Source organism: Parasteatoda tepidariorum, chromosome 1 (assembly GCF_043381705.1).
Source record: "Parasteatoda tepidariorum isolate YZ-2023 chromosome 1, CAS_Ptep_4.0, whole genome shotgun sequence".
Lineage (NCBI taxonomy): Eukaryota > Metazoa > Arthropoda > Arachnida > Araneae > Theridiidae > Parasteatoda > Parasteatoda tepidariorum.
Window position 1 is genome coordinate 102,573,492 of NC_092204.1, and position 20,199 is coordinate 102,593,690.

Consider the following 20,199-nt stretch of genomic DNA (forward strand, 5'->3'; position numbering starts at 1 on the left):
ATAAAACAAGAATACCGATTTCTTCAAATGCTTACATTGACGTTCCTTCTTATTTTAAACTGATTAAAAATGCATTTTAATTACTTTCGCCGCAATTGGATACCTGCAAGTGACGTCATCTTAGGTAAATCGTAGTATTTGTAGATTCAGAGGCCAATTAGGATGCAAGTACCCGGTCAATTTAAAATCACATGTTTAGGCACAACCACTTCACTTCTTCTTAAGTTGCAAGTACCTAATAGGGAAACTTTTAAGCTTTTGCTTTCAGTTTTCGAACACTGCTTGAAAAGTGTTATTTTTTTAATCCTAATCTTTTTTAAAGCTTATAACAAAAATAACAAAAATACATAAATTAATACACAATGAGCAAGAAATAAAAAAAATACATTTCATTTATGTTAACGCATTCTGCGTATTTTACATTTATTTAATCGAGTTTTTTTTTTACTGAAATCCCGATAAAGTTACAAATAACTTCATTCTCAGAGTTACGCTGCTCAGTCGAATATTTACTATATATATATATATGTCTCTTTGTATGTATTTCTCTTGTTTCTCTAATAAGCAGATCGATATGGGTTGAGAGGTAACAGCTGCGAAAATCACAAGGCAAAAAAAGTTTTGCAGTTTTTATTCATTCACGTATTATTTTCTCTTCTCATACTTTCTTATTTATTGAAGCTAATACATATCTGGAAAATACTCTATATATTAAAGAAATAATAATTCAGTAGTAAATTTCAGTGAAAATGTTTTACAATAAATTGCCATTTTAATTAAAGTTTAAAATCTTTATCATATTCAGAGAAAAAATTATGATTAATAAAGCCAAAATGGGTATGTAACCAATTTGTTTGGTAATTTTTCCGTTTATATAGGTCTTGCTACCATAGTGCTCACCAAATACCAATTATAGTTTTTGTTCCCACACATTTAGTAAAAAATACAAAGCTGAAAAGTAAATTTAACCAGATAAATGGTTTTTATGCCATGTTCTAATGTATCATGATACAATTACATGATAAAACTAACGCATTTACCAAATTTTATCACATATTATAAAACAATATTTTATTATTAATTATACCAAAATCATTAGCAAAGTTTTTCGTTAAAAATAATCGTGCTATTTGCTCATAGAGTTAGAAACACGGTAAACTTTTGAATTTAATGGAAGTTCTGACCATACTTTTTTCTCTGTGTAAGATTCACTCAATCTTAAACGAAGCTACGTATTAAAAAAAACTTACATTTTGTATATTATTTTACCTCGGATTAAAATTAGTTAAATTTATTTTGAAATTAGTACATTATTGAGAAGCAAGTGATGCCGAAGCTTGCAATTTGCGAAAAGCGTGATTCTAATCTATATATATATTTCTCATACACGGAAACAAAAAAAAGCCTCATTACAATTCCCCGAATGGCAACGCTAGAAAATCGACCAATGATTGCCGCTAAAAATGTCACATGCCAAATCTAGCTGAGATGGCTCAACATATAGCGCTTTTAAAAACGGAAACTGAAGTAACCAGAGAGAGCATACTCACCAAATGTAAGTCAGGCAGAAGTGAGTAGTCTTTGTCGATACTTTCACGAATTTATACATTACGAATTTATTTGACGATTTTTTATTTATATGACGAATTTATTTGTTTTATTATTGTTATTAGTTATTCATTGAAAAATGAGTCTCAGTCGTGCTGTTACGCTTTTGAAGTATAAGCAAAAGAAGCGTGCTCGAAGATTGGAAGAGAGCATTGATGACAGCTATGAAAGACGTAGTGGTGAAAGAATGCGTGGACGACGTGCTGTCATTTTAATAGACTTAATTATAGCCCAACTTTTAGCCTTTTTAAAAAGATATCAGTTTCAGAAATTTTATCTTACGATTTTATACTATAGCACATTTNTAATCAAAAGAAGCGTGCTCGAAGATTGGAAGAGAGCATTGATGACAGCTATGAAAGACGTAGTGGTGAAAGAATGCGTGGACGACGTGCTGTCATTTTAATAGACTTAATTATAGCCCAACTTTTAGCCTTTTTAAAGAGATATCAGTTTCAGAAATTTTATCTTACTATTTTATACTATAGCACATTTCTAATAGGTTTAGCGAAGTACATGTCATTTATTTGAATTCAAATTTATTTTAATGACTTAGTATTTACTAAAAAGATGTAATTTTTTTTAAAAAAGAAAAAGTTGTTACATGGATTTGAATGATTGTTTTGAATTCTTAGAATTTTGTTCATTTGTAATGTGCCTAAGTTAGTAGCTAGCGAAGCGACCTTGGTTTGCGAAGCATATAAGATTACGCAGCAATTTTCGAGGGTTGGCGAGCGTTAGTGAGCAGGGGTTACTAGTTAATAATATTTATCTCTAGTTAATAATATTTCTCGCTATTTTGGGAGAAATAAAGCCTTAAAATATCGATTTTTTTTGAAAATTGTTAGCTCAAAAATTGTCCAACGGATTTCGTTCAAATTTTCGATATCTCTAAATGAATTTACGTAACGTAATCATACATCTATTTCCGTTCATCTCAGATTAATTTTTAGTATCCTTTGTAATTTTAGAGTTGCATGCTCAAACATGCATATCGCCAAAACGTGATAAAACAAGAATACCGATTTCTTCAAATGCTTACATTGACGTTCCTTCTTATTTTAAACTGATTAAAAATGCATTTTAATTACTTTCGCCGCAATTGGATACCTGCAAGTGACGTCATCTTAGGTAAATCGTAGTATTTGTAGATTCAGAGGCCAATTAGGTTCGACACACAATTGCAAGTACACGGTCAATTTAAAATCACATGTTTAGGCACAACCAATTCACTTCTTCTTAAGTTGCAAGTACCTAATAGGGAAACTTTTAAGCTTTTGCTTTCAGTTTTCGAACACTGCTTGAAAAGTGTTATTTTTTTAATCCTAATCTTTTTTAAAGCTTATAACAAAAATAACAAAAATACATAAATTAATACACAATGAGCAAGAAATAAAAAAAATACATTTCATTTATGTTAACGCATTCTGCGTATTTTACATTTATTTAATCGAGTTTTTTTTTTACTGAAATCCCGATAAAGTTACAAATAACTTCATTCTCAGAGTTACGCTGCTCAGTCGAATATTTACTATTTGAACCGCATTAAATGCAACCCTAAAAACAGCAATAAAATTCGATCAAGAATTCTTGCTTGAAAGAGCTACTTTACTTTTCTTTAACCTAATTCTTAAGTCTGCAGGTGTCACTTGTGGGAATTCACTGGAACAATTCCTTCCTGACGTGGAATTTCTCGAGGGTCGATAGATCATACCTAATGTTGCGAATTGGTTTTAAACGGAAACTTTTGGGAGTGTAGAAGGGAATACTGAATTTTTCACTAAACGAAATAATATTTACTGTAATTTTTAACTTTAATGTAAAAATATTTTAAGAAATTGAAGAATTTTGTTAAAACTTTTTTTGGGTTATCATCTGGAAAACATTGCATTGGAATATGAAAATAAACACTTAATAAATTTTCTATACAGTTAATGTTCATGAATTCATAGTTGGAATTAAAAAAAATAAATAATTCGTTTAACTTTTGACAATGTGACACTGTTTTGCGTTCAACAAAATGATAAAATCAATCCAAACAACATAATTTAAAACATAAAGTGCACTGAATTTTCTCGCATACTCAATTATTCTCTGTATTTTTTTAATTGTCATTTTAAAACAGATTATTCAGCGATATAAATTTGTATTTTTGAATTTAGTTTGTTTTTTAATTTTGCAGTAGAGGAAAATCGAAATTCATTTTCTTTAGATTGCTTATTACAGTAAGAATGGGTTTACCAGACAATTCTTCTACTAAAATGTGGAAATTTATAATTTTAACAAAATAAATTTTTTATATCGTTTTGCCTAAAAATCAATTACAAAATAAAAAATCTAAAAAAAAAGTTTATTTAAGAATTTTTTATTTTATTTTTTTAATATAGCTGAATTTTTATTCACTTTCAAATACTCAAAATGCAATCAAAACATCATAAGAAATTTCATGTAGGGAATTTTATATCACAAACTGATCTGGGAAAAATTCCGTTTACATGAGCGCTCCGTGAGCGTCTACAATAGCATCGATGCACTCACTACATTCGTCACATTTAACTATTTCTGCTGCAATTCAATTTGTGGAAATAGCCTATATTATAAAACAAGCTAAATGAAGTACTTTTTTTAAATTTACATTAAAACTAAAAAGTTTTTTATGAATAAAATTATGTTAAAGTATTAATAAATAAAGTGTTAATAAATAAAATAATGTTCGATATCCAATTCTTTAAAAAAATGAATAAAATTAAAATACCTGGTTACAAATATAATATTGTAGTGTAAGCTTTACTTCCTGTAAAAGTTATCAGAGAAATCAATTTACTATCAGAAAAATAATTTTTACGTTGTCCCTTAGAATCATTAGACTGAACCATAATGATGTAACCACCCTTTTGAAGTTGAGTTGAACCATTTTTCAATTCAAATTAAGTTAGCATCAAGTGAAATATTGTGTGCATTTTAAAATAATTTATTTTGCACCGTGATTTGGATTACCTTGGTAATATAAAGTTGAGCGTTGTTAAATTGAGTTAATACCATTCTTAAAGATCTTTAGATATTTGAACAATATTCCGATTGACGGCTCTGACTGAATGATGTTACGTTTTTCGGAGTTGCATAGGCTTAGTCAGGCAAACTGGTGCTTTTTTAGTTAACTCTAAGTTAATACACAGACCAGTTTTGCATAGTGTTATACTTCAAGATAGCGACATTATACTTTGACGTTGAAAAGATATTTCTGAAATTTTACGTACGTATTCAAACACGGAGAAAACAATTCAGATAAAATTACAATTATGTAAGGTAATGAAGGTTCTTATAAAAGAAAAACATAATTCTGATTAATAAAACCATTATGTAAGGAATTTAAACCATCCATTTAGTAATTTTTTCCTTTCATATAGGTTTACCGGAAATTCTCGTTTTCAGTCCTCATTGCCACACATTCAGTAAAAATATTCAAAATTTAAAAGCAAATTTAATCCAATGAAGAGTTTTTATGCCATGCTCAAAGGTATCACGAAATTTCACCAGATTTACAAATTTTATCACACATCATAAAATCATGTTTTATAACTAATATCACCGAAATCATTACCGAAGTTCATCTGTAAAAAATACAACTTTTTGGCGTTCTAATAATAATAATAAAACTTAGGCTATAAAATTAAAAATGATTTTGAAACTCTCTATATAATAGTGTATGAAACTGAAAAAAATTTCTAAAAATGTAATAAATTCTTTCTAAAACATCATAATATTGGATTGTTTTCTTTTTTATGATGTTATTTCTGCCTATCAAATGCAAATTATAGAATAAGTAACCTGCAAGCATCTAGAATATCATTTGTTTCCACCAGTTTCTACTTATGAGAAAATTTGAGTAAATGGAGTTGAAAACACTATTGGCAAATAAAAGATGTAACTTGGGCAAATGGAATTCACGAACAGGGAAAGAACTTCCTCATTAGTGATAAATTTTGCTTTCAATGAACCAGTCTCAATAGTATTTTCTTTTTCTCATAAGAATAAACCTCAATTCTTCAAATAATATCCGTTATTCGATGTAATTTGCGTCGAGCTGTTATATTTTCCTCCTCTATCGTTTATTAAAGAATAAAAAAAAGTACAGAAATGCTGAAAATGTTTTGTAAAATAAGCTTTAATAATAAAAAAAGGCGTTTTTGTTAGCAAATTGTATGCAAAGTAAGAAAAAGAATAATAATGAGAGTTCGTTAAAATGTAAGATAAAGAGAACTGTTTTTCTTTAAAATGGAAAAATAAAACTTCTTTAAAATTTCGATCCATGATGTTTGTTTCATAGTAAATAGCATAGTAAAAATATGATATAAATAACACGGTGAAAAAAAAATTTCTTGTAAAATTACCGCACTATAAGGTAATGACATTTCTGGTGAAGAAGAAAAAACATAATTTAAGTCTTAAAACCAAAACTACGGTAAATAAAAAAAACTATTTGCACTTATTTGTAATTATTTAGATCTAAGAGAAGCAGTTCATCATTGAAATTTCTTTAATTTTCAAAATCAATTTTCTAAAAAATTGCGATTGCCGGAAGGGGATCACAGGTTACCCATTGGCAAAATGGTCTATTCTTTTTTACCCTCTTTATTTGTGATATTCACCTGAACTAGTATTGAAAACGATCCAGTTTGAACTGTAGGTTAGAATTTCCGATTCTTAATTAAAACAATAAAAACAAAAATATCGTTCAAATGATGAAATTCTCTTTTATTCACAACTCAAGAAGTATTACGGGATCTCTCTGGTCCCATAACTCAAAAATAAACTCACTAACTTAATGCGTTACAAAATTAAAAGTTAAAAAAAGAAATCTAAAAAATGTATCAAACAACAGCGGTCGCCATAGCAACGCATGCAATTACGACGCATGCGCACTCTTTGCCATTACTCTTGAAGACAGTTGAAAAGTATGATAACGTCCAAACAAGGTGCGCACGCCATCAAACTCAAAACAACACCCATTTTGCTCTATGGATAATAAACCAATTATTTCCTCCTCATACGGTAACAGTTTATCGGAAATCCTTGTTTTCAAAATTGTAATTCTTATTACCACACATTTAGTAGAAAATATAAAACTGAAAAATATATTTAAACGAATAATTAGTTTTTATGCCACGCTCTAAAGTATCACAAAAAAATTACCCAAATTTTACCACATTTTATCTCCGATTATAAAACCTCATTTTACTGTTAATTTAACCAAAATTATTACCAAGGCTCTTTGGTAAAAATTACCGAACTTTTTTCTATTCTTCCAAAGAGCGGGAAACATGGTTAATTTTACCTTATTCTGGTAACTTAAGCCATACTTTTTTTCTCAGTTTATTAAATTCAAAAGGATTTTTGATTCATACACTCGCACAAAATCGGTTCAATCTTAGATCTTAATATTAATACTTAAATAAGAAAAAAAAAACTTAATAAAGTAGAACCGTTATTAATAATTATTAAAGGTTCGATAATAAGAAACCGTAATAAGAATTATATCATGCAAATTTGCTGATATCTAAATGAGATGTTCAATTGAACAATGTTATTTATTTAAGTTGAACTCTAATGTCCTGTAATCAGTGATTAAATGATTTAATTCACTCGATACTATTATGATTCAACGGTCACCATACTTAGGCTGATGTTAATTTGTATAATATTACGGTTTAATGAACCTCAAAATATCTAACAGCTTACGATTTCAATAAATCGGCATACAGACAGCATTAGAATTCGAATCTGCTCAAAAACTGTTCTTTATTTTAATAAAAAATGCGTAAAAAAGTCTTAATCTTAATAATTTTTATTAATTTCATTTTTTAGCTGGCATTGAGATTTTAAAAAGAAAGATTTTCGGTATTAAAAACCACAAAGTCCATGAATAATAATAAAAAGTAATCAGTAATAAAAAAAATTATTTATCAAAAGTCTTTTGAAAATCCCGGCATTGTTTTCGAATATAGAATTTCTTTTTTTAAATTTTGAAGCTTATCGTTATAAGTATTTGTTTTTCCTTAAATCTATTGAATATACGTATTAAATTTATTCTTAAGAAGTATAACGGAGGAAAATAAGCTTTATTTCTGTTAAAAAATTAACTTTTGTTGCTTATAAAAAAAAACAGATAAAAAAGGAATTCCACACTACCGTAATACCTCGAATCAGAAAAAAACGAATGAAAAAATTCATTTAACCTAATATCTTTTTTACAAGTTTGAAAAGTTTTGTTTTTTTAGAAACGAATAAAGTTTAAAGATTCGTAAATACAGGCAAAGTGACATAAACCAATTCTCTTTAATTCTGCTAAAGTTCTAGATTTAAAAAAATGATTTAAACTCAGCACATACTACACTAGAAATATTTTGTAGCTTATCAAACCCTAATATTATTCAAGTTCACCTCATCCTGGATATGGTGCCGATTGTTGGTAGTTGTTGGTGCAAATTGTTGGTATGGTAGTTGGAAATTAAACCATTTTAAGAATTAAAGCAACATACAAGTTAGCGTTTATCCTTCTTACTACCTGACATTGAAATTCAGACTGAACGGGAAAATTATTCAGTTTTACACCTTATTAATATTGCAACATTCAATATTATAGATCTATAAGATATCGATATTATAGAGCAAGACATCGATATTATGGTTCAATGTTGAAAAGTTGAACTATGCGACAATGTAATACAAATTGAGCGAAAAATTGCTCAATTTAACCTGATTACGATTGCAGCAAATTTGTACGATATTTTAGCTTAAAGTGTCAATAATTTAATTCATTGTTGAACTGAAACAGTGTGAAAAAAATAAAGAAAAAATTTAATTTTTGAAAAGTTTGCGGTGGTGCTAACCCTTATTCAGCACCAGCCAATTAAGGAGATGAATCTGAAAAAAGTTACGAACACGTCGTCCCTTGCTCTAAAAGAAGGCCTATTTCGAAGTGGAAATTTTTATTTATCCAACCACTTTTAAGAGTTAATCTCAAATGGCAAAAGCTATATCCGCACTTACGATAACAACAAACCTTATACTTACTATAGCAAGCACGTCTATGTTCTTTTATATCATTTTGCATACAGCGTTTAGAACAATAGGCTGTATTTCTGCAATCCAAACATTTTATTTTTGCTGCTCTGGTGCAATCAGAAGCACTGCATATTCCCAAAGGTCCTACTGAAAAAACAGAATTAAGACTCATGTATTATAAAAGCATTTCAGCAAGTTGAATAGGTGTGAGTGATAAATTCAGTGAGAGTGCGTGCGATCTGTGGAAACAACAAAAAGCTATTTACAAAATATTGTTACTCCTTAAAAACCATTTCATTTGAAAGTTTTGCCTAATAAGCTAATGTTCTATGCTTGAACCGTGGTGGCTCAGATGATAGTGAGCTCGCCTTCTAATGTGGTGACACGATGCTCGATCCCAGCCATAGCTCGTCGATTCGAATTCCGCACCCAGCTCGCACCAACCACAGTGCTGACGTAAAATATCCTCAGTGGTAGACAAATCATGGGTTAGAGTACCCTTGCCGTCAGGCTAACCGTGGTAGGGCTTCGTGGTTTCCCTCTATATATAACGCAAATGCGGGTTAGTTGCATCAAAAAGTCCTCCGTGGAGGAACATTTCTCTCAATGATTTATATAGGATGTTCCCTGGTCTTCTGGATTAGGTTATATATACAAGACTACGGAGTTGAACATGAACGTAAAAATGGGGTTGGCTGTTCACCGACGGTCATGAAGTAAAATAAAATGTTCTATGCTTACAGCTAATCGCAACATGATCTCGAATAGAGATGTCATTTACCAGAAAATTTTGCATACCATTCTCTTTTACTAAATTATTTTACTGTGTGTGAACATAAAACATTTATAGATACGCAATGAGTGCACGCTGACAGCCTCTGCAAGCTATCGGTAAATAGCCAACACCTCTAATCACAAAATTTTATTCGACCGGAGTAATTTTTATAAAGTGGCTATAAGTCACCCAGCAGCTGATTAAGAGTTTTATTCCGATGTTTCATTTAAATAAATATGTTGCAGAAGTATCTTCATTTTAGTACGAAAAGACATTTGGCAAAATAAGAGGAGAATCAACTGTATAAGTCAAGTACACGTATACTGTAAAAAATTCCGGGTCAAATTACGGTATAAAGTACCGCCATTTTGGGTGCATCATCTGTGAAATCCCTTTTACCGTAAAATTCATTTTTACCGTTAAATATTATAACATAATTTTTACAATAATATTTAGTTAATTTGAGAGATTCAGTGATTTTTTGATAAATATCACTGTAAAAATTACGGTATGTCAGATTTTCGATTACGTACCATGTTCCGGTAAAAATGTATTTTACGATCAAAAAAAATTACCGGATTTTTTTCCATCGTACTTTAAGCTGTTATTTCTCAACAACGTGCTGTTTATTGTTTTTTCCCTAATTTTTACTGTCTTTTATGTTTCACTTTCATTCAAAAGTTTATCTCGTTATTTTAATTTCTGTAGTTTATTTCATAGACGATAACAGCACTGTTAATGACTATTATACTACTCCTAATCTCAGGCCTGCACTGAACCTACTACCAGCACAAAATATTGAGAGTGGTAAAAAAATCATAGGTTTAAGTTCAACTTGCATTAGACAGCCATGAAAAATAATCTCCTCTTTTAGTTCCAAATCTGATAAATTTTACTAAATAGGAAAGATTTTATCAAAATTCTCTCTGTATATAAGGTAAAATCTGTATAGTATCACTTCAAGAAGTTCTCTACTAGATATGTTTGTTTAAAAGTCAATGGAGGTTAGGAATCCCAATATCTACCGAGATGAGTTCAAATTTAAAATGCTATAAATAGAATATTAAGACAGCACATCCAATATATGGGTCCTCCAATAAATGACAAAATGTTTGTTTTACAAAACATTTTCTCCGAAGAACTTTAACTAATCGAGTTCAACTGAATCCCGGAATCTATTGCAATTTTATTAAAAAGGGAAAAAGTCCAGAAAATAAAAAATAAAAATCAGAAAATATCATTAAAATTCTGAGAAAGGTTAAATAGCTCAAATTAATTATACCAATCTTATGATCATAAATTATACAGTACTAATCTATATAAGTGTGAAAACACGATAGCATAAAAAACATCATATATAAAACGTCCCTGTGAATAAAATACAGATTAATACAAGCTTAAAATACCCTAATCTAATGCATTATTTGAAAAAATAGTGATCTATTTTATGATATACTAGTTTAAATTTAAGTACAGATTGTCAATTTTGAAAATAAAAAAAATTTTGCAAAAATATTTTTAAAAATAAACATTTCAGTTATTATTATTTCTAAGGCCAATTTATTCTATAAACTGAATAAAAGGATTTATCGTTCTTCTATTATGAAACTCAATAAGAGAGAAAACTTGGGTATTTTTTTAAGATCGAATAATGATCTGAACTTGACAAAAGAAAGGAATTCCTAAGTACATAGCAAATAATCTCAGTCTTAAATCAAAATAATGAAAGGAAAAATAAAAGAGATAAAAAACTTTTTTATAATATATGCTCAATAAAAAAGAGAGAAAATGATCCCGTCATAATTGCAAATTAATACTTTACGAAAATAGTTCATTCTTTTCTTCAATCAATTTCCTTTTTTTTAACTAGTTTAACTGATTTTTCTCGTGAAGATAATTTTTTGCAAAAATAAAGGATGAAATATACTTGTCTTTGTGATAATATTTAAGAATCGAATGCGGAGAGTTCATAGTATTTATATATGCCAATATCAAGGTATCTACAGTTTAAAAATTAATGTACGAAAAAATTTTATATCAGATTACATAAAGGAACAACATTTTTAAAGTTTGCTAAGATTTAAATAAATATTTGAAAGATAATACATTTATTAAGTTACACATTTTTCGAATAAGTTTAATTCATTTAAGATTAAAATGTCAAGGTGCAACTAGCTGGAAATAGAAAAACAGAAAAGTAAATATTTGAATTAAATATTATTGTTACTTTCTCATGTTTTGTGTTTGATTTTACGGCTGGCTCTAAGAGACATAATTTATTTAAGATTGATCCAATACATACTTTATTTGTATTACAATTAATAATTATCTATATTTAAATGCATAGAAAGGCTATGTAATTTCCGACGCAGATAAAAGATATTATTAATTTAGCATTCATACAATATATTGCTTGTTCACAATAGCATAAATAATTATCTATATTTTAAATGTAGATAAACCTTTATGATGTTAGTGATGGAAATAAGAGATATTATTAATCCAATTAATAATTTGTTCTCAATTGATGTAAACAATTATCGATATTTTTTATTTCAGACTACACTTTCATGTTGTTATGGACGGATACAAAAAAATGTTTTTAGTTTTTCGCAAATCCAATGCATACTCTGTCTGCAGTGAAGTACTGTCCCTGACCAATTTATTCGACGCATTAATTATCTTTTAATCTTAATTATCAGGTGATACTATACAGGTTTATTCTTTTTACGCGACTGAAACCGGTTTGCACTTGATAACGCTCGTGTATCAATTGGTCAAATTAGACGATATATTATACTAATTCAACGGTTGGATAAATTAGACGATATATTATACAAATTAAGAATATTCATTATATCAGGTATTATATTAGTATATTATAATAATTAGACCAAAATTTTAAACGCACTGTAGTTTTTTAGTAATTACATATTTTGCACGAGTTTATATGCGATACGTTTACATTTAAACATACATGTAATGGGATGTAATTCAGGAGACTTTTTATATACTTCCGATTTGTATTTATTTTTAACGTATTGCATTACAATGTTAACCAATTGATACACGAACGTAAACAAGCGTAAACCGGTTTCAGCCGCAAAAATACAATAAAGCTGTATAGTATCACCTGATAATTTAGGTTTTACATAGAATCTTATAGTGAGTCTAATAATTTGGCAAGGGGCTATATAAATAAATATCTATATTTTAATATATGCAAAAACTTTTATGTTTTTACTGACGGAAATAAAATATCTTACTAATTTATCATTAATTAACACTAGAAAGAAGGAAAATTAGTATATACCTATATTGCCGAAAAGCAGTCAAAATGACTAGATTGTGTGTGGGTCAATAAATTTGTTTAAAATTAATTTTTAACATTTTTTATATTATTTGCAGTTCTGTAACAAGTTATTAGTAAATATTAACAATAAAAAAAATTATATGTTGTACAAAAAGTCACAAAACTCTAAGAAATTGTGTCATTATAAACATCATTAGTTTTCGAATTGAAATTAAAAGCAGTCAAAATGACTTCCTTAGGCAATCTAGTGTTAAGTGCGCACTTTGATCGAAATGATATAAATAATTGTATATATTTCAAATACAGACTAAAGTTTCATGGTGTTACTGACGGAAATAAAAAATATTGTTAGTATATCATTAATCCAATGCAAGCTTTGTTCGAAATAATCTAAATAATTGTCTATATTTTAAATGTAGGCAAAACTTTTATGTAGAGAAGGTAGCGGAATGCATTAAGAAACGTGGGATGATATTGAAGAGATGTGATGGTTGTTGTAATAAAAAGAAGGCGTTGCATAAAAGTTTTATTTTTTAATATTTTTGAACTTTGTGAAGTTCAGAAATTTATGACTTTTTATTTTACAATACCGATACAATTTTTTTATAATATGTATATTATTTCATTCGTATCAACAATGTAAAGTTATTTATATACTTAAGGAAATAAAAACCAAATTTTTTAATAAGCTCCTGCTATACGAAATTATAATTATAAAACTAAACTAAACTAAACTAAACTCAGCGGCGCGACAGACCATAGAGGGCCAAGGCCTACTGTGCCCATCTCAGTTTTCTTGACCATTGGACTCAGGGTTGCAGGAACAGATGTTCCGGTTAGGTGGTCAGCCGAACAATTACAAAACTGAAAAACTTAATAAATCCTACTATGGAAAATAACTCCATGCAGCTCATTAAAATATTTTTTTTTAAATTCTTGTTTATGTTATTCTATTTAAGGATTTTTCCTTTTGCTAAAATATGTCATCCTTTTTACTTGTAGCGTCTTAAAATTTATAGGCCATGTACAGGCCTAATGACATTAATTTATATGATATGTTAAGTCTGATATGTTTAAAATGTGTGAAATGTTGACCCATATATTGATTATGTTATCTATTTCTTTTATATGATAATGATATTTTATCTCTTTTCTTTTACTTATATGATTACAAAAATCAAATTATCGAAATGTATCCTTTTCTTTTTCTTCAAAATTTGATTTCAACATGGGTACTAAATTATTTAACTTCCTTAATTTCTCACCATACGCCGGTACTTTTGGTAGCCTCTTGGGTGGGTCTGGTGGATCAGGTACTGAAAAATAAACATGAAATGAAATTTAATTTAATAATTAATAACTGTATAAACTGCATTTCGCTATATAGCATGTAAAGATAATGGTCTGAAACCTTTTCTCTTTATTGTCTGTGCTATCTTATAAGCCATAAAGAAAAACTTAGGATAGGATATTTAATTAACAAACAAAAGTTTGAATTTTTTTAGCGGTCATAAGTATAAGATTAATCAAATTTATAAAGGCAATAGATGGATTATGAAATATTTATTTGCCCTTATTTGATTGTATTTATCTGTAATATTTATTTATCTTATTATTTTTCAATACTATAATTATATTTTAAATTTTGATTATTATCCCGATTTCAAGGCTTAAAATTAAAAGTGTTGTTTTTTATTATAGAGTACTTCAAGGACATTATCTTATTAGGCAACACTTTATGATAAACATGATTAAAACAATATATAACTTTTTAACCGCTTTAAAATTATCGAATATTAATCGTGTTATTTTTAATAATGATTTTATGTAAAAAAATATCCATTAAACTTATTTAACTAATGTAATGGATACAAAATTGTAAAGCATTATTAAATATTAACTTTTTGCTCTGTTCCAACAATATTCTCTTAAGCGAAAAAGATTTAACTAATTTTTATGGTAACCAAAAATTTTAAAAAAATAATAATAAACTAAATTGTCGATGAATTTACAAAGGTAACCGAGCAAAATGATTCGTTTCAAAACAATTGAGAACAAAATCTGTGTAAATACAAGAAAAAAAATGTTGGGATCTTTCATTTAAACTTATCTAACTTTGGATCTTTTATTTTTACTAATTTTTAGCTTTGATGCAACATATTGTTTATCTCTAAGACATCAAAAGTACTTCTTAGCAATCGGTGGGATTGGTAAAAGGAGGTAGCAGAAAAAAAGCACCCTGGTAACTGTACAAAATTATTTGCTATTATCTTACTCATAATTTTTAAGTGATTTTTTACTATTAAGATTTTTAAAAAAAGTAACTTGCAATTATTTTTTGTTCAGCATTCGTAAAATATATCCTAAAATATAAAATACAAGAAGGAGTTTGTGTTTCAGATATTCAATTCTTCAAATCATTAAGTTTGAAGTAACAATATTCAGAAGACATAAATTATTTTTTAAAAAAACACACATATTTTGTATTAAGTTTGCTGCTTTAATAAAACTCAAGTCAAAACTCACGTAAGGGTTGCAAATAAATTTCTTGTGAAGGAAACACTCTCTCGATATTTAATGAGCTTTCTTGATAAGGATGGACAACTTCTAAATTATCATCCAGAAACTTGTATTCTTTTTTTCGAATGATTTCCGATAGATTTCGATCTCTCTCAATGACCCTTCGCACGTCACTCAGGTATAAGTCATTTTGTAGGTATAGTTGACCAATAAGTTCTCTGGAACCATCAATGTCCGTTATTTGATAGACGTAATATAGATCCTCTCTAGGGGGTTCTGGAAGGAAAAAAAAGAGTATAGGCATTTTAAGTAAAAGAACAAAATAAGCAAAAATATTCGAAGTCAGGTCACTGTTTAATTTGCATCGTTTGGATTCAAAAATACTTAATGTTACTTATCAAAAATGTTGCTTATTATCTACACTGAGTTCTGTGCACTTAAACAAAACAGAAATAGACTGAATTTGGCATATAAATATAATTGTGCCTAATGAATACAACCGTTAAAAGCAGTAACAAATTAGAGTATTGAGAAAGAGTGTTATTACAAGGCATTTGAAATAGAAGAACAAAATAAACACAAAAATATTTAATCAGGTTTCCGTTTAATTTGTATAATTTGGCTTCGGAAGTAATTAATTTTATTTTTCAGAAATGTAGTTTAATATCTACATTAGGTTTTGTGTGCTTAAACGAAACAGAAAGAGACTAAATTTAGCATATAAATACAATTGCTCCTGATGAAGTCTGCAGATAAAAGTAATTCTAAACTAAAGCGCATTCATCAAAATATTAAAAAAAATTTGTGTGTGTTTTATTTTCAATGACTAAACAATACGAAAAAAACAGAAACTCATTTGTATGGAAGAAGACGTTGTACCTTGGGAAAGTTCGAAAGCGCATATTTTTATTTTTACTTGGGTAAAGATTATTGTAGAAATGTAAGTAATATCTTATTACTTACCATTTAAAGAATCTATAAACATTTTAAAATTTAAAATATATTATTTCATAAGAGAGTCATAAATTATTTCTTACACTCTTGCAAAGGCTATTATACCTTGGTACTCATTCTTAATTTTTAAGACTAATAAAATAGAAAAAAAAAATTTTTAAATTATGAAATAATAATAATTACTTTCCGTTGAATTTTTTTCCTTTTATCTTCTAGCTCCCAGAAATCTCACTTAAATTGTCAGCTTTTCTAGACTAACTCGTGGTGGAACAACTATGTTAGTCTTGTTTTGTCGCCAATTGATGTCAATGATATGGTGGTCATCAAAAAGGTACAACGCTTTCCCCTACATATTTAGTTAATATATCTCTGTTATAAAAACGTTATAGTATTTAGTAGGACACTTGAACACGGTGGGACTTGCTGTCTGGAATAAGGTTATAATTTAAGGCAATGAGTCAATATATTTTTACCTATACAGTACTTAATTCATATTTGCACAGAAAATAAGTTTGTAAAATTAATTCTCTAGCACTATTTAATCTTCAAAGAAGGAATAAAAAAAAGAAGACTATTCTTAATAAACTATGAACGTTGTAAAAAAAATCATGATGAAGAAAAATTCTAAAAGTACGTTTACCCTGATTATTACCTTGATTCGGTAATTAGATTTAAAGAAAAAACTTCGGATTTTATAATAATTTTTCCAATACTGTACTTTGTGATCATATATTCAGCCGTCTCAGGAAAAATAAATGTGTTATGATAGTTTTTAAAATATTTTTGTTAAAAGACTGGAGATGAGTTTGGGCAAACTCATTTGAATCCCATGACCAGACAGCTTGTCAGACGCAAAAAGGCTTATAACTTAAATCCGAGATTAATAAACTGTTTTTAGAATCAAAAATTTTAAACCATTAACCAGTAAAAACCGAATTGTGTGTTGCTGTGTCTCGAAACTAAGATAACTAAACAAAATAAGAAATAGCCATAATAAATCGTTTATCACCTCAAAAAAACCATCTGAATGAGGTATTAGACAGAATTGCCAATGAGGTATCGCACCGAAATCTATCTTAAATTACCGAGCGGGTGATGCGTCCAGACTTGGGTTGCTGGGCTCATTTGAGCCCGCCTTAATAATCCTTATACAGACAATTAAAGCAAAAGTAATGTGTGGGAAAAATTTTTACAAAAAAAATCACTAGATTAATCTACTTGTTATCTGCTTTATTTTAGATTATCGGAAATAAGTATTTGGGGGAAAATATCTAGGTTCTACAGAAAGTATAGAAAAGGCCAAATATCATAATGAATATGCATAATACCAAAAATTAAACCTGCACATGTGAAATATTTTCAAAAGATGCATTTAGATAATACTAAACTCAACCGTCAGTACTTGAGAGTCATCTACTGAAAGAGTTTTTTTTTTCTTTGCAAAATATCAAAAAACTACATCTTTTTTAAGATCTGGTACGCAATTCTCAAAAAAAGTCAATTATAAACAATTTGTACACGATTTTAATTTGGCGATTGTCGCGCCATCTGTGAACAAAACTTCAAAAAAATCTGCTAGTTACAATTGGTGTACTTACAACTGGTAAAATTAAAGTTACAATTGGTAAAGTTACAATTGGTTAATTACAATTGGTAAAATTAAATTCTTATGATTTTAAAATTGACAAGACCCCCTTAATGGATAAAGTTAGGGACAATTTCGTTAATTTAAATGCATTTTTCGAAAATAACATACACGAAAACATACACGTACAAACATACATCTAAACATACACGAAATGCATTTTTCGTGTATGTTTAGATGTTAGGTGTGAAGTTTTTGAATTGACGATTTCCATACTTTTCAGAAACCCTGTATAAAATTTCAATATGCATAATTGCCATAAAAATTCTCCCACCAAGAAAAATTTGTCAGAAATAAATGTAATTTCACATACATAAGTACAACGTTGATATGAATAAGTGATTGAAAGCAAAGTAGTCAGGCATTGAGGTATATAAGTTCCTTATGATATTCTGTGGCTTCTCGTTCAGCAATTGCTATGAAAAAGCCTCTAATTCGGCAAACCTCGGAAGCTGTCCAACTTGCCGTGCCAACTAATTCCAAATATGCACAATCAGTGAGAAATCTGGGGATCAATTTGGTCAGAGAAGGATCTTAATGTGGCGAAGGTAGTCATGTGACGTCCTTGATGTCTGTTGAAAAATAGTTCCTGGAAGCCCTAACAAGAGTGGAACCCCATGTAGTTTAAGGATGTCATAAATTTATAATTGATCTGTCATGGTGCAGTCGATCGTTTGTGGTATAAGATGACACCCCTACCCTCACAGCAGCTGTAGGAAAGGTGTGCTGCTGTGCAACGTAGGCAAGACTGAGGCGTTCACCCAACACCTCCTAGAAGGCCTCAGCACGGATCAATTTAGTAATCCGATGTANACAATTGGTTAATTACAATTGGTAAAATTAAAATTTTATGATTTTAAAATTGACAAGACCCCCTTAATGGATAAAGTTAGGGACAATTTCGTTAATTTAAATGCATTTTTCGAAAACATTTCAAACGTGTATGTTTAGATGTTAGGTGTGAAGTTTTTGAACTGACGATTTCCATACTTTTCAGAAACCCCGTGTAAAATTTGAATATGCACAATTGCCATATAAATTCTCCCACCAAGAAAGATTTGTCAGAAATAAATTTAATTTTACATACATAAGTACAGCATTGATATGAATAAGGGATTGAAAGCAAAGTAATCCATTCATTGCAAGAAAAAATACCAAAAATGGAGATTTTAGTACCCTCTGTTTAGACACCTCAAGCGCAAAATACATGATACTATACTGCCAGGCATTGAGGTATATAAGTCCCTTATAATATTCTGTGGCATCTCGTTCTGCAATTGCTATGAAAAAACCTCCAATTCGAGTAACCCGTAAGCTGTCCAACTTGCCGTGCTAACTAATACCAAATATGCACAATCAGTGAGAAATCTGGGGATCAATTTGGCCAGAGAAGGTTGTTAATGTGGCGGAGGTAGTCATGTGACATCCTTGATATCTGTTGAAAAAATAGTTCCTTGAATCCCTAACAGGAGAGGAACCCCATGTGGTTTAAGGATGTCACAAACTTATGGTTGGGCTGTCATGGTGCAGTCGATCGTTTGTTGTATAAGATGACACCCCTACCCTCACAATAGCTGTAGGAGAGGTGGGCTACTGTGCAACGTAGGCAAGACTGAGTCGTTCACCCAACACCTCCTAGAAGGCCTCAGCACGGATCAACTTAGTAGTCCGATGTAACGAAGTTAATATGCGCAGTAGATGAAAAATAAGAAAGATGTCATTACGTTCGGGGTACTAAGCTGCGTAGTGGTGGAAAATACGAAATATGTCATTACGTTTGGACTACTAAAGGATCGACTGTCTTATTTATGGAAGCCCGTGCTGAGACCTGCTCTTTTCTAGGAGGTATTGGTTCACCCCGGAGGCTTCACACACTACATGAATGTCATGACGGTCTAAATTGAACCTGGATTTGTTGCTGAAGACGATCTAGTTCTCTTCCATCCAATCCCGTTGAGTGTGACACCAAACAAAAGCAACAGTGGTTGAACGAGTTACTACAGAACATTAAAAGGGGAGGCCTGGCCTTATCGCATTGTCCTTTCATGCTAGAGGTGTCTCAACATGTTACTAAAACTTTATTCATTTTCAGTTTTTCCTGTCATAAATGAAAGTTTCAGTTTGGTTTTTTAATCACTTACTTATATCAACTTTGTTCGTTCTTACGCGTGTAAAATTCCGTTCCATTCAGTTTACTTTTTCTTGTTGCTTGATTTCTTATGGCAATCAGTGTGGGTGTGTTGCAATGATAACGCATACATTATATAACAGACTTTGAAAGGTTATAAAAATTCCTCTAATGCGGCTACAGTTAAAATT

General features: G+C 29.5%; 1 protein-coding gene across 1 annotated transcript in view; it reads right to left on the reverse strand.

Annotated features, from left to right (window-relative positions):
* Nucleotides 1-20,199, reverse strand: part of LOC107436417 (uncharacterized) — a gene marked incomplete in the record, with an annotated part of 134,932 nt that overhangs the window by 2,053 nt on the left and 112,680 nt on the right. The window contains 3 exon segments of the mRNA XM_071184473.1: nt 8,683-8,820; nt 14,027-14,077; nt 15,288-15,557. Coding sequence (XP_071040574.1) covers nt 8,683-8,820; nt 14,027-14,077; nt 15,288-15,557 — 459 coding nt within the window.